This window comes from Equus quagga, chromosome 1 (genome assembly GCF_021613505.1).
Source record: "Equus quagga isolate Etosha38 chromosome 1, UCLA_HA_Equagga_1.0, whole genome shotgun sequence".
In the NCBI taxonomy this organism is placed as follows: domain Eukaryota; kingdom Metazoa; phylum Chordata; class Mammalia; order Perissodactyla; family Equidae; genus Equus; species Equus quagga.
The window spans coordinates 129,128,344-129,151,812 of record NC_060267.1 but is presented as its reverse complement, the minus strand read 5'-3'; the positions used below and the strand labels follow the sequence as shown (position 1 = coordinate 129,151,812).

Sequence of the window (23,469 nt, the reverse complement as noted above, 5' to 3'; positions counted from 1 at the left end):
CGGCAGGGGGAGCAGCGGCAGTGACAGCTGATGGAGCTCTAGCTGAGGACATGAAGACCATTCTTTCAGACTGCAAAAGCCCCAGTTTCCTTTTGGGCAATTCAGAGGAGGTATGAGCCCAACAGGAATGATACATGACTCTCCTCCTAAATTGACTCAAGTCATATTAAATTCAGTTTGAAAAATGAAAGCAGTTAGACCAGTTTTGCTTCCTGATTGCAGGGAGCTGTTCACACCTGCTAGAGATGTTTTATTTAGAGGCAAGAAATGGCTAACAAAATGGCACCCTTGTATCTAGGAGTGACTGGCCTTTTTTTTCTTCCTTGGAGAAAGCGATTTTTTGCTGTTAGTGAAGGCCCTTGAAGACTGTAGTTTAAATTCGACTGGAAAGTGGTCGCTGACACCCAGGGCCTGGAAAGAGAAAAGGGAGATAAATTTGGGAATTAGGAGACACTCTCATTTTAGTGATGAGCACATTCAGGTTCAGGGAGGGAAAATGAAATGCCCCCTCACCCAACGGAACACACGCTGATGAGCATCATCCCTGGACCAGCTCAATCAGAAGTTTAGGCATGTCCTCAAGTCACAGAATCACACGCTTTGAGACTCAAGGTCCAATGGCCTAATGCTGTGTCTCCAGTGATGGCCTCAAAGGGTGACACAACCCATTTTCCCAGGACGGTGGCACAGAAAGACAAGATGGTAGCCATACCTCCTCTTCAGTCAAAGCATAAGATTTCTGGAAGTTGAAGACGCTGTTTGATTTGGGAACAACAGAGCTGACAATCTCTCGTCCTCTAAGCACAATCCTGGAGAAGGGGAGGGAAGATAGTCAAGTTAATTGACCCCGTTGATTTCTGAGATCAAACCAAAGTTCCTGTTTCACATGTGGAATGGACTGAGCAGCCTGGTCCTTTCATGTGGTGCTCCCAGTACAGACCGGTTTTACCTTATGACCCTTAGGACAGTGCCTAAGACTGGGAAATAGGATCAGCCCCTGCCATGGCCCCGTGGGCACCAGGACAGTGTTTCCCTTTGTGGGCAAGTAGTCCCGGTAGTGGAGGACATTTTATTAATGATACATGGACACCACACCACGTAGCAACGACTTGCATGCTGAGAATATTGTTTCCTTTGCAATTATTTTTCACTTTTCCTGATTTGATTGTGGAGAGAGGTACTGGCTTGACTTTAATACCTCCCTAAGCTCCCATTTTGACCAAGAGAGAGCAGATGGCAACCGCCAAGCATTCTGCTGGCAAGAGAATTAAGGCAGAATTTAACATTGTTCAATTTTCACTGGTCTTATGTTTACAGTTACTTTTGATTTATGGCAAATGATGCTGTTTTCTTAGCTTAGTATTATGAAGTTCCTTCAAAAATTAATTTATTTCCATCAGAAATGAATGGATTTAAAGAGAAATATAGGGAAGAACTACAGTACAGTTGCTTTGCAGCAGTGACAGAAAATGGGAGTGTGGTAGTTAAATGAGTTTACATGGACTTTAATTTACTCCACATGGGATGCTGCTGCTGGGATCTGCATGGCCCCAGCCAGCTGACTGAAGAATGTCAAGGTGAGTCAAACTGCCAGTTCATGGCTATCCACTGAGGTCTGCCTGATTCCGACTGGCTAATTGGACCCAGAGAGTCAAGAACAACATAGTCAAGGCTCTCCCATTTCTGACTTCTTCTAGCCATGTGTGCAGGGGGGTCAGCTGATCTTGCTAAGCCCCCCCAAGGCTGCCCCAGTGCATGAGCCAGCTCTTGGCATGTTTGCGTGTCCACTGGTGCTCAGTGCATGGGAGGTGTTTAATCAATATTTGAACACAGAACAAAGACTGGAATTGACACCATTTCATCTTACTCCCCTTATTAAACATTTATATGCCTTTTTAAAAACCACAAAAGGTTTACGTTATGAAAAACACAGGAAATTCAGAGCAGCCAAATAAGAAAGTAATCTTTAAAAAATCACACATAATCCTGCCATCCTTTGGCACGTGTGTGTATAAAACTGAGGTTCTTTTAGTAAATACATTTTTAACCTGTTCCCCCACCCCACCCAATTTATTGTGAACATCTTTCTCTGTGCTTCACTCTTCTTCTGCTTTATTATTTTCGATCACCTTCCTCTTGTTCGCCAGGGGAGACGGAGGGGGACGCAGAAGAGACTTGACCTGCCCAGGGTCACACAACTGGCATGTGTGAATGGGCAAGAGGGCATCTCCGACCGGCTTTGCTGACAGCCCCTCAAAATGGGAGGGAGGCGGCAGGCGGCACCTGGGAGCTCAGTCTCCTGTCACTTCCCACCTGGACTCTGCCTTCCCCAATGCCAGGGCTGTTTCTACTTTTGAGAGCTGGAGAGATGACTCCTGCAAAGGAAACACCAGCCCTGAAAGTTCTGAGAGGAACAAAGGAGGTCATGGGATGGAAATGAAAGCCAGACCTCAAAACTGGAGAAGTGAGAACAGCTGTCCTCGTGCAGATGGCTGTCTCTTGCTTCCTCGGAAGCAGGCTGAGCTCTGGGAATGACAGGCACCCGTGGGACAGGGCCCCTAAGGGTTTCCCTTCCTGTGGTCTCTGCTATGGCTGGGAAGATCACAAGCATTCACACACTTCAGGTGTCCCCCCACCTCCCTCCCGATTTAAGGAGCAAAGGTGAAAACTGATTGAAAATCCCCAGAGAGACTGTACAAATCCAAGAGAACGCTATTATTTAAATGTATGTATTTGCATTTAGGAATGTGTAGCAAAAGCTTTCGAAGTGCAAATACCCTTGCACTAACTGGTGTCATTTTTAGAATTTTACCCTGAGGAAATCATAAAGATACGCACAAAAGGCATATATAGGATGTTCATTTCAGCAGCGCTTTTAACAGCAAACCCGTGGTAGTAATCTAATGCTCAATGATAGGGGACTGAGTGAAGAAACTGTGTTATGTCTTTGTGATGGAATAATTAACAGCCAATGAATATACTGAGCACTTACCACATGCCAAGCATTGTTAGATTTACATACATTACTTCATTTAATCCTCATCTTAGATCCATGAGTGAGGCACTACTACAATCTCCATCTTACACGTGAGGGAACCAAGACACAGAGAGCTTAAGCTTCTTGGTGACAGATATATTAAGTGGGAGAGCCAGGATTTCAAGCCAGGTGTCTGTCTGACACCAAAACCTGCACTTGCCACTGCTAAGATACAGCACCCGGGGATACCACATATGGTCATGCCGTTTGCATACTGCACAAAGTACCCGGTGGAGGGGCCTAAAGTCTAATTGACTCAGCTCTGCAAGCCCAGGGCTTCATCCACCCAGAGCAGGTGCCTTTTCTCATGCATACCAAGCACTGTATGTGCTAGCAGGGGTCTGGCAGATGCCTCCTACCTGTCATATGCACACTTGGTGCTGCTCTTCACCGTGGTGTCCTCTTCATCCCCGATCAGCCAAACAAACCCAGGGTCGGTTCTCAGGCGGATGTTCTTCCAGGCCTTCTTGGGGACGTAGCTGCAGCCGGCGTTGAAGTCACCCATGAAAATGAAATTCTGAAAGACAAGATTGAAGCTGTCACCTGGTGGGCGTTGTTGCCAACGCTTTTGCTGAGAACTGCTAGCAAGGACTCCATCTCCCACCTCCAGTAAACAATGGGTTCTGTTATGGGCTGAATTGTGTCCCTGCGAATTCATATGTGGGGGTCCTAACGCCCAGTACCTTAGAATGTACTGTATTTGGAGATAGGGCCTTTAAAGAGGTAATTCAGGTACAATGAGGTTATGTGGGTGGGCCCTAATCCAATATGGCTGTTGTCCTCCTAGAAGAGATTAGGACACTGAGGGAAGGCTGAGGGGAGGCCTCAGAAGAAACCAGGCCTGCTCACACCTTGATCTTGGACCTCCAGCCTTCAGAACTGGGAGGATATGAATTTCCATTGTTTGAACCACCCAGTCTTTTTTTCTTTTTTTTCACATCAGATCAATAGGCTTTATTTAGGAGCTACTACATTATGTACCAGTAGTATTCGGGCTGCTATAACAAAATACCATTGGCTGAATTGCTTGAACAATTTACTTCTCACAGTTCTGGAGGCTGGGAAGTCCAAGATCAAGGTGCTGGCAAACGTGATGTCTGGTGAGAGCCTGCTTCCTGAGAACCACCCAGTCTTTGATACTTCGTTATGGCAGTCCTCACAAGCTAACATAGGGTCTTTTAAAATTTCTTTTTGCTCTTTAAAAGAAGAGACCACAGTTTAAAACTGAGTCAGTTTTGATAAGTACTTGACAGGCAAATGTCTCCAAGGGAGGGTGTTCTTAATGGGCAGTAGGAAGTTGGCAGTAGCTGCCCTCTCCTGTTCTTAGTCACCACGTCTCCATAATGCAGGTGCCGAGTTAGGTGGGATAAAGGCATCCAGCTCATTTATTCCCTTATGTGTTTTGTCTCTGACTCAAGCCAATGCAGGGTATAGACATGTGAATGAATCAACCCCTTTTGTTTCTGAGCAGCAAAAGTGAACTTGGGTGGTGCATTTCACAGCTTCGGCACCCTTTCTCTCCTATTGTTTTGAAGTTGGGAACTTACTCCGGTGGAAACTCTGTCTATTGAGGAAGTGGGAGGAGCCTTAGGGGAGGGGGCGATAGAGGGAGATGTCCGACCCCACCCCCAGGCCACCAACAGAGACTTTCTATCTCAGAAGTGTTCTTCCCTGCAGGACTCGTGATGCGCAATTTTAACACCCCCCAATCCAGAGGAAGTGTCAGATTTCCTTGCTTGTCCTATTGTTTGGGGTTGTTGCTGACTTTAGAGTTTTCTGTGAAAACATTTTATTTTGACCTCAGAGATCACGGTTTTCCCTGAGACTGCTGGGAGAAGTTGCGGACAGGATGTCATCTTTAACCCTAGGGACCACCAGCTTGTATGAATAGAGGCACGATAGACTGAGCGTTCACTATGTGACAGGCCCAGCATTAAGTGTTTTATACGGTTTAATGTAAATCTCACTCTAAACTCTAGGAGGTAGAAGGGACCTTTAACTGCTGTGGAAAAAGGATAGAAGGAGAAAGTGACCTGCTCTAGGCCATTCAGCTGGGAGGTTCAAGCGGCGAAGCCAAGAGCTAAATCTCCGTCTGCCTCACTGAAGGCCCCTCAGCACGAGTTCCCCTCTGGTTCACTCCGGTGCCACTGATGCCTCCCCAGTGCCCGACAGTTATCGATGCTCAATAAATTCTTGTTGAATGAATGGATTCATAATTTTAGGAATGAATGAATGAGTCTTTCTCTTGCTCTGCTTTTTACAAATAAGCAATGAAATCCACTCCTTGTGTTCTCCATGCCCCACCTCTGTGTCCACACTTCACTGGATTCATTTTGCATTTTGAGCAGCGGAACTGAGGAAGAGGAAGAGGGACCATCGGAGGCATGTGCCAAAAGGAGGAAAAAGGAATGTGGAAGAGCCCTCTGGAGCACTTCCATATTTGCTAAGAGCTTTCCCAGACCCTCACAGTCACGGGAGGTGGCACCCCTGTTTTCCAGATGAGGAAACTGAGGCCAAACAGTGGATGTATTTCCCTTCTGTGAGAATAGCTCCCCTAGTTTCTTTGGGAAACCACCTCCCTCCTCTACCTGAGTCCATAAGGTTGGGGTGGACCTGACATGAATTTAACCAATCAGAGCAACTCAATCCCCTGATCACAGTGATTGGTTCAGGGATGGACATGTGACACAATCAGAACCAGTGAGACTCAATCTCGGATGTTTGTTGCATTGTGGGACAGAAAATTTGTCAGTTGGCCTGAAAGCTGTTGGTGGCCATCTTGCCATCTCAAGGGTGGCACTGACCTGAGAATGGAGCCCACCCAGGGGAATGTAGGACAAAGAGATAGAAAGAGGCAATACAAACCCTGATTACCTTGTCTGAGCTCTGGATCCAGCTATGCCTGAACCACTCCTGGATATTTTAGTTATACAAACCAATAAATTGCTTCTCCCTTTCATGAGCCAGTTTGAGATTCTGTCACTTGCAACTGAAAGACTCCTTACCTCTCTGTGTCTCGCTGTTCTCAATTGCAAAGTGAAAATGATAAAAGTAGTTACCTCATAGTGTTATTGGGAGGATTAAATAAACTTGTCCATGTCCAGCCTCAGCATAGTGCCTGGCACCAGCCATTCACTCAGTGAATTTTAGCAGCCATTATCAATGAATTCCCGAGACCCCCATGGATGGCACCCAGGGAGACTTAACAGGAAGGATATTTAGGGCTGAAGAAAGGCCTAAAGTGAGGCTCTGAAGCGGTGGTGGTCTGCACATGCCCTGCCGCCGGGATCCCCTCAAGGACCGGATTCTGCCCCTGTTCCATGGGAATTTGACAGATACAGAAGGTTGTCACCTCTGCCTTCCAACGGCGTTTCACGTCCACGTAGACATCAGCCAGCTCATCAATCTCTTTAACGGATGTATCAGGGGTGGTGTGCAGGGGGACAATCACAAAGTCCTTGACAGCTGAGGAACAGGAAAGAGGCGGAGGTCACATACTTCCCCTGTCAAGGACACAGGAACCCTGCTCAAGGGAAACAGGTTGCCCCTCAGAAGACATGGACTGTGTCGTCTGGGTCCCCCCACTTCCAGAGGGTCCAGCCGGTGGCTGAGATTTGACTGATCTTAGGGTCCTTAGGCTGCTGTTCTCCGTACGTGAGAGACTCTTTTCTCCCACTTGCCCTCCCTGGCCAAGAGAAAGCTGGCAGACAGTGTTCCCTGCTGGCCTTGTGGGTGTTTATATTTTCTCATTTTGTGAAAAACTGTATTTCCTATTTTTAAAGAATAATAAGCCTGTTTGGCTTTTGTACTAAAGAAAAAAAGTTCTTTCTAATTAAAAAAATTGAGGCTTGCCAGTTTATATTCCTTTTGTAATCAGGGGAAAAAAAGCCCCAAAAAGTTATTAAAAAAAATAAAATAGTCTTTTGTGGCGTGTCTAAAAACTTTCGCCCACAGGAGGGGCTGAGAGGACGGAGCGGGAGAAGGTGGGCGAGCCTCGGACTGGCCTCGAGAAACTGCTGATGGCAGCTGTCCTGTTCGGAACACCTGCTCCTCTGCCTTTCCCTCATTCTGTGCCTGGGTCCCACTCCTACTCAGGAGCTGGGGGCTGTTGCGCAACACTGCTCAAGTCACACAGTGGGAAGCCAGGACCCAGAGTGGGCGGCGTGTCTCTGGGACCCCACGCCGATCCAGCAGCCTCCTCTCACTCTCCTCCTCACACTCCACTCCACTCTCCATCCTCTTTGTGGTCCCCCCAAACACCCTAACCTCTTTCTCACCTCTGAGCTGTGTTCTCACTGTGTCCTTCCCCAGAATGGCCTTCCCTCAGTCCTCTGAGACTGGTTTCTTCAGGTCACAGCCCAGTGTCACCTCCAAGGGGCCATCCCTGGTTGCCCCATCTAAGGTGGGCCCCTCATCCTACTAGTCAATGCACCCTGATTGCTTCCTTCATGCTCTGAAATTACTTGCCTTGCTTCTTTGGTCCGCTGGAACCTAAGCTCTGGGAGGGCAGGCTTATCTGTCTTGTTCACCCTCTTGGCTCCAGCCCCTAGCACAGTGCCTGGCACATTGGAGGTGCTCAAAAATCTTTGTTGACTGAATGCACAATTGAGTAATGAATGAATAAATGAATGAAGGAAACAAAAGGTAGATGAATGGCTAACTCCTTCATCTTTAGTTCCAAATAGAGGTGACATAAAGAGGTTTCCTTGTACAGGAGAGGAAACTCCAAAGAGGGCAGGCTGCAGTGCCGTGGGTGGGGCTGGGGGAGTGGAAGGGTGGAAGCTCAAGACAAACAGGTTTGTTTAGCAGTTCACAAAGGCCGAAGACTCCCTTGGAGAAGAAATAATCGTTTCGGGGAGGGGCTTTCTGAAGACTGCCCTGGTCAGCCAAATGGGAATCGTGTGCATGACAAAAACTATTATTGTCCGTGCTCTCTGAGGGGCATTTCTTGCCGTCAGTAGCTCCCACCTCCTCCTCTTTTTCCACCGGGAATTTCCCTACATTTCTCCATGTTTGTTTTCCTGAAGTTCTCTGCCTCTGAGCTAATTAACCTTGGGCAGAAATAGTTAACTTCATAGTTCAGGATGTTTATATTTGTGTAGTATAGATACAGGCGTACATTCTTACAGCTCTGCATATATTCATTTAATCATTATCTGTCTAAGCCTACTATGACCCAACTTCACAAGGGCGAGGACCTCGTCTGTCTTCTCCAGTGCCCAGAACAGAACCTGGCACATAGGAGGTACTGAGAAAATATTTGATTCTATAAAGCTCCAACCTGCAAACCAAATTAATTCTTGGCTTTCCTTTGAGTGTCACAGTGACTAAGAGTGTGGGCTCCTGAGATGGTGGTTTGGGTTACAACCTTGACTCATCTACTACTACTGGGTGACCTTGGACAAGTGATTCCACCTTTTTGAAGCTCAGTTTCGTCAAACGTAGAGTGGAGATAATCCTAGTTCCTACTTTGCAAGGTGTTGCAAGGATTACAGGAGCCTGGCACTAATCAGGAATCAACACCTGTCAGTGGCTAATACAAGTACTATTGCTGTTAGAGTCCAGGGTGCAATTGTTTGGACTTCCTCTCTACCTCCAGTCTGTGGAGGAGATTGTTATGTGGTTATTGGAGGGAGAGTGAAACTTTAGGTGGGGTGTTCATCTCTCCTGGCCATCACTAGGATTTTTTTAAGTGAAGGAATAGTTGTACCTGATTGAGACTGAGGAATTGTGGTAAATAATTTCCATCTGCCTAAATGCTCCAGGGTTATCATTGATTCCAGAAGGTGGGTTCCAGGCTGAGGAGGTCTTGAGTCATGGCATTCTGAGAAGCCAGCCTGATGTCATCAAACTATAATGCATTCTCTACATTCAAGTATTAGAAGTTCTCAAAGGCCATCTCAAGCCTAATGCCTCCCTAAAGATGCTGCATAAACCCTGGGATTGCAACTCACACTCAGGGCTGCTGCCCATTCATGGGGTCGCTGGGGAGATTATGGGTGAGAGGGGTCTGTGGGTCTCACCGGTGTAGGGTGACTGGAACCAGATCACAAAGGGCTCCCTGGAAAATACATCTGCGTCTCCAGCCTGATAGTCATGGTAGAGGTATCTTTTCTTCACAGACACTAGCTTTTCCCTATAAGAGAAAACAGGAAGCCCACCCAGCTGAGTCACTTGTGTTCTTACGTCTTTCAAGAAGCAGAGACGTAGGTTCCGTTGGCTTCATTAGCTTCCCGGGTAGGCTCAAACACTTGAAGGGATCTTTCACCTGAGAACAAGGCTCTGTCAAACTTCTCAATGGCCTGGGTTCTTTGGGAGCTAAAGATCTGAGCAGTACTACTTATATGGGGCACCCACAAGTTAATGTTCAGACTTAAAACAAATTACTGGTAGGAAGAAGGTGAGAATATGAAGTTCCAGAGCCAGCCATGCTGGGCAAGTCAGGTTTCCATCCCTGGGCCAGGACTTGACTATGAAGAATAAAGAACTCCTGACCCTTCTGACCAGACGGCCACTGAGTCAACCAATAAAGTAGACGTTAGGAAGCTGCTCGCGTTTTCTAATTTAAAGAGTTAACACGGGGCTGGCCCCATGGCCGAGTGCTTAAGTTCGCGCACTCTGCTGCAGGCGGCCCAGTGTTTCGTTGGTTCGAATCCTGGGCGCGGACATGGCACTACTCATCAAACCACGCTGAGGCAGCGTGCCACATGCCACAACTAGAAGGACCCACAACGAAGAATATACAACTATGTACCAGGGGGCTTTTGGGAGAAAAAGGAAAAAATAAAAAAATCTTAAAAAAAGAAAAAAAACAACTCATGGCTGTCTGAAGATCAGCATTTAAAAAAAAAAAAAGAGTTAACACTTTGCATCAGGCCCAATTTTGACATCAATTATTTTGATCAATATTGAGAACTAATTAGAGATCAAAATTTGATTTTGAAGAAAAGATACGCATTTTGATTCAATTCACAGCCAGTATTTATAAGTGAACCATGTTCCAGGAAGCATAGATTATACTTACTTGTAGAGAAAGGCATACTGTTCTTTATATGTGTTTCTTCCGAGCCGAGAGCTAATCACATAGTTGTATGTTATGCCTCTTCTTGAATTTCTAGAAAACATAAAGATTTCACATTATATCTTAGAGAATAAACATCCCCTCACTACATAGGTTCCCCTCTCTCCAATCTGCTTCTATGTCTCCGAGGACATCATGTAGAAGGGCTACCATTTATCACAACTTTTTAATAAGGGCCACCATTGACTGGGAATGTGACATCTGCCAGGATCTTTACAGCCATTATTTCTTGTACTTATAAGATGGGTACTATGGTTACCCCCTCTGTATAGTTTGCAAGTGCAAAGCTGGGATTTGATCCCAGGTCCTCCTCACCCCCAAATCCATAGGCATTGGCCTGCCCATGTGGGAGACCATTGAGGGTCAGCCCCAAATTCCACTCTGGCTCATGGCTGAGGCTGTACCTCATACTTCTGGGTGGGGTAAACCTCATCAGGTCACCCCGTCCATACGTCACTCCTGAGCATTTATCCTATGCAGGATTCCCAGTAACATTTTTGTTGGACATTGTTTCCCGCTCTGAAAACCCCAGGCATTTTCTCATGAGCCCTGGAACTATAATTCCAAATTAGCTATGTTTATGTCCTAGGGGCTGGGGGTACAGCCGTGAAGTCCCACTGACCCCTCCCCTCATCCGTACCAGGGAAACTCGACTCTCAGTGTGCTTGCCAAACCTGCTGATAACTCCACCTTGGGCAGAGCCTGACACGGTTTTACTCCGTCTGCCCACGGAAAGATCCAGGGCACGTCTAAGCTGTGGCATATTCTCAGGTTCAGTTGGCAAAAAGCAGAGGGGGTCTTTAGAGACCAACTTAGACCCTACAGAAATTTTTGGGAATGCATGTTCTAAGGCAGATCCAGCCATTGGCGCCCCAGGAGTGTGGACAATGGGTTCTGCTGGGCTTCCAGTCTGGAAAGGCTGGCCCTGTTCTGAATCTAGGCTGCCAAGTCCTGAATTGGCAAACTGCTTGCAATGACTCAGCTATGAGTTGTCTAAGGCCCCTCCTGGTTTATGGGGGACAGGCGGACAAATAGGCCTGGCTTTGCCCAGAGTCCACGGCACAGTCTAGGGAGATTGGGGAGCACTAAGACTGGGTGGGAAGACTCAATCCAGACCCACTGCAGGGAGGTGCCAGGAGCCCCCGTCCCCTGAGTCCCCATACTTCTGAAAACTGACCGGGGCCTCTCCAAGGAAGGCTGAGGGCGTTCAGAAGAGAGCACTGGCTTTGGAGTCATACATGACCCAGGTTCAAAGGTAGCTCAGCCATTTACTGGCTGAGTGGCCTTGGGCAGGTCTTCCTCTCTGTGACCCAGTTCTCTCAGTGATAAGGGAAGCAGTAATAGTATTTATCCTATAGGGTTGTTGTGGGGAGTAAATGAAATAGTGCGTATAAACTGATCATCGGGAGGCCTGGCATGTAGTTAGGGTGTCTATGGTAGTTGTTACATGTGGCCCTGGGATCATCAACTGCCATTATAATTCCCTTCCTTCTACTAGTAACGGACATCGCCAGCACTTAGTGACCACTGCTACAAGCCAGGCATATATGATTTACACACATGATTTAATTATCACTCACCCAGGAAGATGGGTGGAGCTGTTATTAGTTCCATTTTATAGATGGGGAAAATGAAGTACAGAGTTTCAGTAACTTGCCCAAGGTCACGGCAGAGCCCAAATCCAAACCCAAGTGGTCTGAGCTGAGCATAGCTGATCCCTGTGCTACATTCCCTCTGTCATTGTCAACGATCAGATCCAGAAACAGAAGGCCTGCCGAGGTTAAAAGGGAGTTCAGCTCTAACTCTGTATTTTCAGATGAGAAACTGAGGCTCAAAGGGTGTGGGGCCAGCCCAAGGGGCCCCGTGTGAAGGAGAGGGTCCAAGGCTATTCCTCCTGAGTCTAGTGAGGCTGAAATGACTATTCATTTCTGAAAAACAGAGTGGATATCCTGATTATTAAAATATTGTTGGGGCCAGACCCATGGCTGAGTGGTTGAGTTTGTGTGCTCCACTTTGGCAGCCCAGGGTTTCACGGGTTCAGATCCCGGGCGCTAAGCTAGCACTGCTCATCGGGCCTTGCTGAGCTGGCTTCCCACGTGCCATAACTAGAAGGACCTACAACGAGAATATACAACTGTGTACTGGGGGGCTTTGGGAAGAGGAAGAAAAAGAGATATATATTGTTAAAGAGAAAAACCACAAGCCCAAAATGACGTTACTTGTGCTAAAACTCACAATACCAAACTTAGATTTAATACCTAACCTAATTGCAGTTTCAGCCTCTCCCAGAAACGTAAATCTTAACCAGCCAGGCTGGAATCTCCTAGTCAGCACCAGATAATCTGTCCTGTAGGCCCTGTCTATTCCTCAGAGGAGGAGGAAGCAATGTACACGATAAAACCATCACTGGTCCCTTCCTACCCCAAAAGAAGATGTCCTGGCCCCAAATAATCCTTTCTTTTCTTTTGCTAATAGCTCCCTTGTCCCACCCTTCTTCCTATAAAAACCTTCCATGTTGTACAATCCCTGGGCATCCCTCTTTGTTTGCCAGATGAGATGCTGCCTGAGTCATGAATCATCTAATAAAGCTAATTAGATTTTCAAATTTATTTGGTTGAATTTTGTTTTTGACAGCATCCTAATAGCCAGATGTCATTGTTTCTTCAATCTGGATGGTGAATACACAGCTGTTTGTTATCATTTTCTCTGTGCTTTTAAGTATGCTTAGAATATTTTCTAAGGAAGGGGTGTGTGTAACATTCTCATTGTAGAAAATTCGGAAAGTACGTAGAAGAAATCATATTTAGATTCCTTGTAAATTCGTACTCTGAAGTGGCCACCGTCAACACTTTAGTTCACTGCTTGTGAATCGTTTATGTTTTTTGTTTTGGTTTGTGTTTTTTTACATAATTGAACTACTTGGTACATATCGTATACTCTAGTGTTTAATCTTATCATGCATCTACGAAAGAAACATTGTATTAGAAGTTTTTGAAAATTAGGGTGCATCAGAATCACCTGGGAAGCTTATTAAGCTAAAGATTCCTGGGGCCAGCCCGCTGGTGCAGTGGTTAAATTCCCACATTCCGCTTTGGCAGCCCAGGGTTCGGATCCCGGGTGCGGGCATGGCACCGCTTGGTAAGTCATGCTGTGGTAGGTGTCCCACAGATAAAGTAGGGGAAGATGGGCATGGATGTTAGCTCAGGGCCAGTCTTCCTCAGCAAAAAGAGGAAGATTGGCAGATGTTAGCTCAGGGCTAATCTTCCTCGAAAAAAGAAAAAAAGAAAAGATAAAGATTCCTGGGGCCAGCCCCACGCCCAAGCGGTGAAGTTTTTGCACTCCACTTCAGTGGCCCAGGGTTTTGCCGGTTCAGATCCTGGGCACAGACGTGGCACTGCTCATCAGGCCATGCTGAGGTGGCAACCCACATAGCACAGCCAGAGGCACTCACAACTAGAACATACAACTATGTACTGGGGGGCTTTGGGGAGAAGGAAAAAAAAAGGAGATTGGCAACAGTTGTTAGCTCAGGTGCCAATCTTAAAAAAAAAAAAAAAAAAAAGATAAAGATTTCCCTCTCACAGATATTCTCATGCAATGGACAGCAACCTTGACTCACTCTGGAGTGATTTTCAGATGGGAGGGTCTGCTGATTATTCCTTGAGAAAGAATACAAATCATAACTATAACCCAATGTCATTTAAAACTATTTGAGGACATTATTTTAAAGAATTTTAAGCTTATAAAATCAATTCAGACTTTTTGTAAAATATTCAAATCATACAGAAGTATATGAAATAAAAAGCAAATGTCCACCATTCTTTTACTCGCCCCCTCCACAATGCTCCTCCACCTACCCCCTCCCCAAGTACCAGTGTTAACAGTTCGCAGCACACCCCTCCAGGCTTTCTTCTATGTGCGTGCAAATTTATACACATCCTTATTCAGGTATAAAACAGGCTCTTCTACCTACAATACTGAATTTGCTTTTTTCAACATGTTGCAGCCACCTTTCCATGCTGGAATATTTATCGCTAACCTGTTCTGTGGTAAACGTGATTTTTAATGACTACATACCATTCCAGCCTGTGGGCACATCATAATTCCGCATTTGCGCTCAATGTTTTCCTTGTAACAGTGCTTCTCAGCTCAGCCTCCTGTCTGTATCTTTCATTTCTCTCCCTGTCCTCACTCCTCACCTGTTTCTCTCTTTTGCTTTATCATATTAAAAGTAGCCGGTTGAAGGTTCTCAGGATCCTGGTTAATAGAGTTGGAAGCCTGAGCAGTGTTGGCCAGGCGACCTGGTGGTCAGGGCGAGTGCTGGCTCTCACACTAGTTTCAATTCCCCTGGGGACTTTTCAGGCACACTTGCCCTTGACTTTGAGCCCGCAGATGGACCCGGGGCCCTGTCTTTACCCGTTCAGCTTCTCCATCAGCGTGGGACAGATCATGTTGTTACTGTCCTTGATTTCCATCAGGAGTATGATGTCACAGCGTTTGATGACCTGCAGAGAGAATTCCCAAGTGTTTGAGGCAATTTACTATGAATAATGAAAGCTTTTTTTTTCCTTTTTTTAAAGCCAGGCAGAAACTGTATCACCTTTTATTTATTTATTTATTTTTGTTTTTGAGGAAGATTAGCCCTGAGCTAACATATGCTGCCAATCCTCCTTTTGCTGAGGAACACTGGCTAACATCCATGCCCATCTTCCTCTACTTTATATGTGGGACACCTGCCACAGCATGGCTTGCTGAGCGGTGCCATGTCCACACCTGGGATCCGAACCAGCGAACCCCGGGCACCAAAGCGGAATGTGCGCACTTAACTGTTGCGCCACCGGGCTGGCCCCAATAATGAAACCTTATATTGGGTACTTACTATGTTTTACTATCAAATTGGGTGCTTTGTTAAATGAATTAACTTCTTCTCTGAAATAAATAAAAGACTCCCTGAAGTAAGCACTGTTATGATGTCCATTTTAAAGACAAGGAGCCAGAGGCTCAGGGAAAGCCGTGTAAACTACCCAAAGGCCCCCAGCTGGAAAGGGGCTGAGGCAGAATGTGAACCCAGGCAGTCCAAGTCCAGAGCCCATGGTCACGACCGACCGCACGTCCTACCTCTTGATTTGCTTGAATAATTACAACAATAACAATAAATACTTATTAAGATCTTAGTAAGTAAAAAGTACCAGGCTGGATGCTGCAGAATAAAAGAGGTATAATTATAAGAGCTGACATTTATTGTGAGCCTACCCTGAGCCTCACCAATCCTATGAGATGACCGACTTTTTGCCCATTAAACAGGAGGAAACAAAGCTCAGAGTGATTGAGCGATGAGTTTAAAGTTACACAGCCAGTAGAGGTGGTAGAGCCAGAATTTGAACTCAGGTCTGTGTGACTACAAAGCCCATCGTACTAAATTGTTAAAATACAGCCCCTGCCCTTAAAGAGTCACCATCAGTGAGAGAGACAAATGGCAACAACGAGCTACATTGAGACAGACGAGATTTGTGCTAAAGAAAAGAGAGAGCTGTGGGAGTGTTGAGGAATAATTACTTCTGCCCAGAGGAGCAAGGAAGGCTCCAAGAAGGAGGTGGGATTTGAACTGGTCCTGAAAAGAGAGAAGGAGCTCAGTGGGTAAAGAAGGCAGGAGAGGTTCCTTCAGGGTGTCAAAGAGAAAACCACAAGCCCCAAATGGTGTCACTGGTGCTAAAGCCCGTAATACCAAACTTAGATTTAACAGATAATCTAACTGCAGATTCAACCTCTCCCAGAAATGTCAATCCTTATCAACCAGTCTGGAATTTTCTGGTCAGCATCCATAAGGTAATCTGTCACGTAAACCCTCTCTACCCACCAGAGGAAGAAGAAAGCAATCTACAGGATAGAACCCTTGCCTTCCCTTCCCCCTAAAAAAGATGTTCTGGCCCCAGATAATCCTTTATTTTCTTTTACTAATCGCTCCCTTGCCCCACCCTTCTTTCTAGAAAAACCCTCTATTTTGTACAACCCCTCAGAGTCTCTCTCTGTTTGCCAGATGAGATGCTGCCCGAGTCATGAATCATCTAATAAAGCCAATTAGATTTTCAAATTTGCTCAGCTGAATTTTGTTTTTTAACAAGGGTGAGCAACAACCTGGAGACCAGGGGGCAGACCAAGCCAACGCCCCTTGGAGACCACAGGGACCTTTCTGTGTGTGGGGTCCTGGTGGGCTCAAAGCTGTGGAATTTGTGGGTCAAGTATACAGCATCACCAAGGTTAATTTTGTCTTCTCACGTGGCCTCCAAAGACATGGAGCAGGAGGACTAAGCCACTGGCCCCACTTCCAGAGCATGTATGTGTTCCGATTCCCTCTCTAAGAAGGGCGGAGCCAGACAGGCAGAGCGCGAGGAGCACAGCTTGTGCAGCCTTGAAGAAGTTGAAACCAGCAGAGAGTTAGCCATTGATGATTAAGTAGCTAGGAACTAAAGTTTCTTTTCCTTCTTTTCCTTCAAACTACTGATTATAGCTTTTAGCTGTTGAACCCACCCATTGTTGACTGTGCTGTTTAGGCAATATGCTATCTGACTCCCAGTAGGCTCCTATAGATAACCTCTTCCTGGAGCCTGGGTCACCATGGTAATGGGTGCGTCAGCTGTTTTTCAGGAATTAGAACTCCTTGTCCACTCCAGGCCATTTGAGACCACCAACTCATCAACTGGGCCTGTGCAGGCGACCTTTTGCCATCAAGAGGCTAAAAACTCCACCCTCAGATCATGCTAATGCCGCCGTTTTGTGAACAGGGGTCCTATGAAGAGGCATGGAGTCCGACTACTCTTGCGCAGATCATCGATTACCTCACCTCTCCTCATCTCCAATCACCTCTCTCCACGTTTCAGACCACCTTGTCCCCCATCCCATAAATATCCCTGAGTCCCTGTTTTTGGGGAAGCGGATTTGAGAACCATGCTCTTGCTTCCTCACATGGCTGCCTTGTGAGTAAACCCTCTCTCTGCTGCAATCTTATCGGCTCAGTGTTTGACTTCCTGAGCAGTGGGCAAAAACGAACCTGGTTCGGTAACAAAGTTGGAGCCAGGCGGCTGGAGGCGCACCTGTGTAGTGACTGAGGAGGAAGACTATGTCCAAGTTTGGGTCCTTCCATCAACAGGTTTGAAACCCTTGGTATTAGCCTTGCAGGGTTCACCAGCGAGGGCTAGGTGCTGCTCATCAAGCCAGCCTGCTGATTTGGTCACTCGTCACTGTCAGACTTTTCCAGAAGGCATTTTAGAATATGTATCAAAAGCCTTAAAAAATTATTTATCCTTTGATCTAGTTTTCCCTCTTTGAGGAATGTCTTCCATTGTAAAGAAATATCTGCTACTCTGCACCTCAGTTTCCTCATGTATAAATGGGGATGACAATAGTCATTCCCATACAGGGTTGCTGGAGGATTAAATGGGTACTTTTAGAGCAGTGCCAGCCATATAGGAGGCATCCAATAAATTATTATTATTATTATTATCACTTGTACAGACCAAAGAGGAAGATGCATTGCAACAAAAAAATTGGAAACAACCTAAGCATCCCTAAATAGGAAAGCTTTAAATGAAATATGTTGCAAATATAGCAGAAGGCATTACACAGCATTAGAAGTCATATTTTAAAAGAATATTAACAACATGTGAAATACTTGTAACATAAAAGCAGAAAACAAACTGATGATATAGGATGGTCTCCATGGTGCAAAATAGATGCATATTTATGTCTTTATATTTGCATAGAAAAATGCCCATAACAGTTACCCAAAGGCCAACAGTGGTTATCTTTGAGTCATAGGATAATGGGTGATTATTTTTCTTCTCTTTAGGTTTCTATATTTTCAAAATAGTCCATAGTGACTATTTTTAATTTCATCAAATTAATTTATAAATTATAAGCTTATAATTTTAAAAATTATACCTTTATAATTTTAAAAAATTCAAGCATTAGTTAAAAAAGAAAACTGCTTGATGAGGAAGGAATTGTAGGAGAAGAGATATGCTCAGTATTTATTAAGACATGACAGGTGTAATTATAACTTATTTAACATAAATTAAATGAGTTGTCTTACGTAAAGTGCCTAATGTGGTGCCTGGCACATAGTGAAGGCTTTATAAGTGCTCACTCCTCAAATTTGCATAATAACTCTGTGATGCCAGTCCTCTTATCATCCCCACTCTATAGTAGGGGATTCTGAGGCTCAGTGAGGTTAAGTAATTTGAACATTGTGTGAATACGGATAATGGGGTATCTACTACAGAGCCCCTCTCGACCACTACACTCAACAACCAAGGAAATCACCAGGTGCCTGTGACCACTCCTCCCTAAAGACCAAGGTCCCTTTTTGCATGTGATCCATCAGTGCTGGGCAGACATGCACCAGGCTCCCTTTCCTAAGTAGAAGGGTTGAGCCTCCAGATGTCTTGTTTCCAACCCCTTTGCCTGCATAACAAACACTCCTGAGCCCCACAATCTCCAGCAGTTACTGATTTCCACTTCCCTTGACCAGTCTCCTCTGCGCCTCTGGCAATATTTCCCATAGGCTGGAATCTACACTGCAGTGAGCAATGGCTCAAGATCCCAATATCAGAATTCTCCTGGGAATGAAACCTACAACTTGAGCTGTTGGCCTTCATCCATCTGTCCGTCCCTTACCCATCTATCCATCCTTTGGTTCCAACAAAAATTTATCAAGGGAGGGGCTGGCCCGGTGGCGCAGCGGTTAAGTTCGCACATTCCGCTTCTCAGCGGCCCGGAGTTTGCTGGTTTGGATCCTGGGTGAGGACATGGCACTGCTTGGCACGCCATGCTGTGGTAGGCGTACCACATATAAAGTAGAGGAAGATGGGCACGGATGTTAGCTCAGGGCCAGGCTTCCCCAGCAAAAAGAGGAGGAGTGGCAGTAGTTAGCTCAGGGCTAATCTTCCTCAAAAAAAAAAAAAAAAATTTATCAAGGGCCTGCTGTGTGCCTAGCACAATAGGCCTTGTTTATTCACAACTTTATGCCCAACTCCTGGCACAGCATCTGGCATGAGTGAAAGAAAGGGGGTCAGGGGTGGGGAGGGAGAGAGGGCCATAGTGGAACCAGTTGAGACAAGTTCCTAAAGTACATGTATCTTCCCGCTTTTAAATCTTCTTTACGACAATATAAGAAAAATGGGGATACATTTCCTAATCAATCCTTTTAAAAATAATTTTGTTATAATTTTCTAATTATAAAAATAATTTTGCTTATTGTAAAAAATTTGGAAAATGCAGAAAAGACACAGAAGACTACAAAAATTACCTGATGACCTGTAACCCCACCACTCAGACACTTTTCCATATGATTTCTATACTCATATATAGTTATAAGATGGGCGTCAAAATGACTAGCCCATTGGTTCAAAGTATGGATGTCAAATCAAATGGCCTTGGATTCATGTTTTGACTCTCTTGCTCCCCAGCTACGTGACCTGAACAAGTCACTTAAACTCTCTGAATCACCAGATTCCTTATATGTGAACTGGGACAATACCCCACTCATGGGGTCACTGGGGGGATTAAATGACACGATGGGTAGAAAATGCTCAGCCCAGTCCCTGACCCAGGACAGATGCTCAGCAAACAGCGGGGATATTTATCACAGAGCTTGGGTCTTGTTTTTTTAACCTAACATTACATTATGAGCATTTCCCCCACAGTCATTAATATTTAGTTTTCAAATCTATTATTGATACACGATTTCCCTGCCCCACTTTCAGGTCAGAGGCCCAGGAAATCGCCCCCGGCTCCGTCTCCTCAGGAGGACGCTCCAAGCACAAGGGTCCTCAGAAGGCGCCCCCAGCCCTGAAACTCGGTGAGATTTTCCTGATCTGTTCACAGAGGTGGAGGAGAGTAGGGGCTGTGCAGAGCCAGTGGTGAGGGCTCCCAGCAGGGGTGGTCATGAGTGGGCCCGGGAGAGGGTGGGGGACAGTCTAGAGAACTCTGGAAAAATCTGGGGCACAGGTTGGCTCATGAAACCCTCTTTCACGCCTCTAAAGAAGGAGTTGCACAGCATGGTGGGGAAGAGGCCAGACAGGGTCAGCCAGGCCTCTGTCCCAGCCCTCGCTCTTGCACTTACTTGTTCTCTGACCTTGGGCAACTTACTTACCTCTCTGAACCCCAGTTGCCACATTTGCAAAACGGGCATATTAATCAGAGGAGTTATGAGGCTGAACTTGGATACAGCATATCAAGGACCAGGCATACAGGAAGCACTCCTAAAATTACAGTTATCGTGTGCTGGGGAGACAAGGCCTCCCCCATCCACCATCACTTCTCCAGGGCCTTGGAGCGTTTGGTGCATGGCCTGCCTTCAATGAGCATCTGTTGATGAACAAGCTCTGCTCTTCAAGGACACAAACTGAAGAAGACACAGACAGAAAGAGCCTTGCCCAGGCAGAGTTTGGCATCTGGAGAACTGCCCAAGGTCCTGGCCAGCAAACCTGAGACAGAGAGGGCAGGCCTGCTTCACTCTCCGACCTCCCCAGCGAAGGTCATAATGATAACTGCATGATGCTGCTGCTGAGCACACCTCTGAAGTGATAAATCCGTTATGGAAAAGAGAAAAGGTATCTCCACTTATATGGTTGGGTTGCACGGTTGGATTTGATCCTGGCTCTTCCCCTTACTAGCTATGGAAACCTTGATAAGTCACTTCACTATTCTGAGTCTCAGTCTTCTCAGTTATAAAGTGAGGGCAATGCCACCTACATCACGGTATTAAATAAGAATACAAAATTCCTGGCCTATAGTTGGTGCTCAGACAATGGGCTCTACAAATATTATCCTGAATGCATGGGATTGGGTTTCACTGTAAGTGCTTTGGGTGGCTCTGGCACTGTTTTGGGACGGCCTCTGTTTACGGGATGGTTTTGCAGCTACGGGGACGGTAAGGAGATCTTGACAAAGACTTCAGACACGCTTGGTGTTTGATATGAGGGGCCCACCATTAGCTGGCCCTCTAAGGCACAGCAGGTCAAAGGAGGTACTAAGTGTAGGCCCCCCGTGTTGGAATCACCAGGAACATAAAGACAGCCTCTTAAGACTGTGGTGACATTCCCAGGTGGAATAAGTGAAGAAGGAGATGGGAACTCAGTAGGTACCCAGGCTCCACGGGCCCTGTGTGTGAGGAAGTGGGAAAATAGTTTCCACGTATGTCAGAGTGCCCTGTTGAGCCAGGAGTCATGGTTCCCAAAGGCTTGGCATGGGTGTCCTGGACAAACAACAACATCCGGAAGGCCTTGGGTACCATCCAAAGGGCAGGGCCGACCGGGTCTGAAAGGACCATCCAAGTAAGAATAGGGCACGCCAGTCCTCCCTCTAATCCACTTTGCCTGGTAATAACAACAGTGGCAGCTCTTGTTCATGATCACTTGCCTAGTCAAACCCTCTGTTGGGGGCCTTACACATGTTGAGTTCTCTCAGCCAACTGGCACTACAGGTTGTATAAGGCCCCTTTTCCTCAAAGGCCCAGGAGGCTCAGGGAGGAGAAGGATTTCCCACCCTGTTCACATGGCTGCCAGGTGGGATCTGAAGCCACAGCTCCTGGTATTCCTACCACACCATGGTGCCTCCCAGGGTTCCTAAGATAATAGCACCTATCAGAATCCTGGGAAAGGTTTCAACTCCCTTCATCAAAAATAAATTAACCTTTAGGGTAAAGAGAGTCAACTGACTCCAGAGAAATGTGAGCAGAGTCCCCAGACATTGGTCATATCACCCAAGGAAAGTCTTATCCAAGTGGAGAGAAAAATTCGAATTGAAAGTTGGAGGAGGTTGATGGGATGGCAGGGAGGGAAGAAGGAAGAGAGGAAGAGGAGGAGAGAGGAAGGAGAGAGAGAGAGAGAGGAAGAGAGAGGACAGAAAGAGAAAGAAAGAGAGGAGAGAAAGAAAGAGAGAAAGGGAGAAAGAAAGAGAGAAAGAAAGAGAGAAAGAAAGAAAGAAGGAGAGAGAAAGAAAAGAGAGAAAGAAAGGAGAGAGAGAGAGAAAGGAGAGAAAGAAAGGAAGAAAAAGAAAGAAAGAAAAGAAAGAAAGGAAGGAAGGAAGAAAAAGAAAGAAAGAAAAGAAAGAAAGGAAGAAGGAAGGAAGAGAAAGAAAGAAAAAGAAAAAAAGAAAAGGAAGAGAGAGAGGGAGAGAAGGAGGAAGGAAGGAAGGATGGAGCAAGTAAAACTCTGTGCTGTATTGATGGTAAAAGACCATGCTGGGCTGGCATCCCAGCTCCACCGCCATGTTACTGATGTTACTTCGCTGTTTGTCATTCATCATCCCTGCATAGGGGAGAATAATCCTCCTTCCTAAGGTGATGACATGAAGCGTGTATCTACAGTGCCTGCCCCGGGCATTCAGTAAGTGGGAAGAAGCATTACAGTACCCGCTGACCCTGGAGCTTGCTGTGAGCCGGGGGCTGTTTTAGGAGCTTTACATTTACTGACTCACATCTCCCTCACAACAGACACACAGGGAGGTACTGTTGCTATCCCCAACGTAAGAGGACTCGAGGCTGGAGAGGTAAAGCAATTGTTATAATTATTGCTGTTGTTACAAAATTCCAAGCCAGCTGCTACCTTCACCCTGCATCACCTAGTTAATCTGTCTTCAGTTACATTCCTCCTGAGTCACTTAAATCCTGAAAGCAGGAGGGAGGGCTCGAGGGTGTCCACCAATCCTTCTGACAGGAAGAGGGGCTCACCTTCACAATGACGTCCATGGTGTTCCGATTTTCCTTCTTGGATTCCCCAAAGGACCTCACGTTGAAGGAGCAGATCCTCAGGGCCAGGGCGCTGTTGACGCAGAGGAGGAGCAGCAGCAGGCAGGCCCGAGGCTCAGACATCCTGCCTCTCCTCTGGCTCCAGGGCCGTGAGAGAACAGCAGTGCGTGGAGGGTGGGCCCCAGCCACCTCCTCAGGCTCGGCTGACTTATATAGCCTGCAGATAACAGGAATTACTGGATTCCTGTTGCTACTTTCACTTCTCTCAGGAACTGAAGATTGTGGGTTTTATTCCCCCAAGGAAAGGAAGAAAATGGGCTAGTCTTTTAGGATCCCCTGTTTTTGTCACTCTGGTGAGGAAATTGGCCTGCCTAATTTAGGCACCATCCTCCTCAAAGTCACTCATATCCCAGCCGGGAGCCAGCTGTGGCAACTGGTCATCTCTCCTGGGGTCATATGCCATGTGCCTTTTCCTGAAAATTGACGAATTCGGAAGTGGTCCACCCCAGAGGGCACCTGGGGTGATGGAGCCTTCTTCAGGGGGACCATGGGAGAGGGGTCAGCGGGAAATTCTGCCGTGTTTTCTGACATCACTGGGATTTG

At 46.3% G+C, this 23,469-nt stretch overlaps 1 protein-coding gene across 1 annotated transcript; it reads right to left on the bottom strand.

The window, feature by feature from the left end:
- Positions 1–203: 203 nt before the first annotated feature.
- Positions 204–23,253, bottom strand: DNASE1L3 (deoxyribonuclease 1 like 3). The gene is made up of 8 exons (XM_046648340.1): positions 22,849–23,253; positions 14,535–14,623; positions 10,062–10,151; positions 9,061–9,173; positions 6,390–6,502; positions 3,397–3,554; positions 713–809; positions 204–411 (listed from the first exon to the last, which is right to left on the bottom strand). Exons 1-8 carry the CDS (start codon positions 22,987–22,989, stop codon positions 295–297), a joined length of 918 nt encoding a protein of 305 aa, XP_046504296.1. The 5' UTR covers positions 22,990–23,253; the 3' UTR covers positions 204–294.
- Between the last annotated feature and the right edge of the window lie 216 nt (positions 23,254–23,469).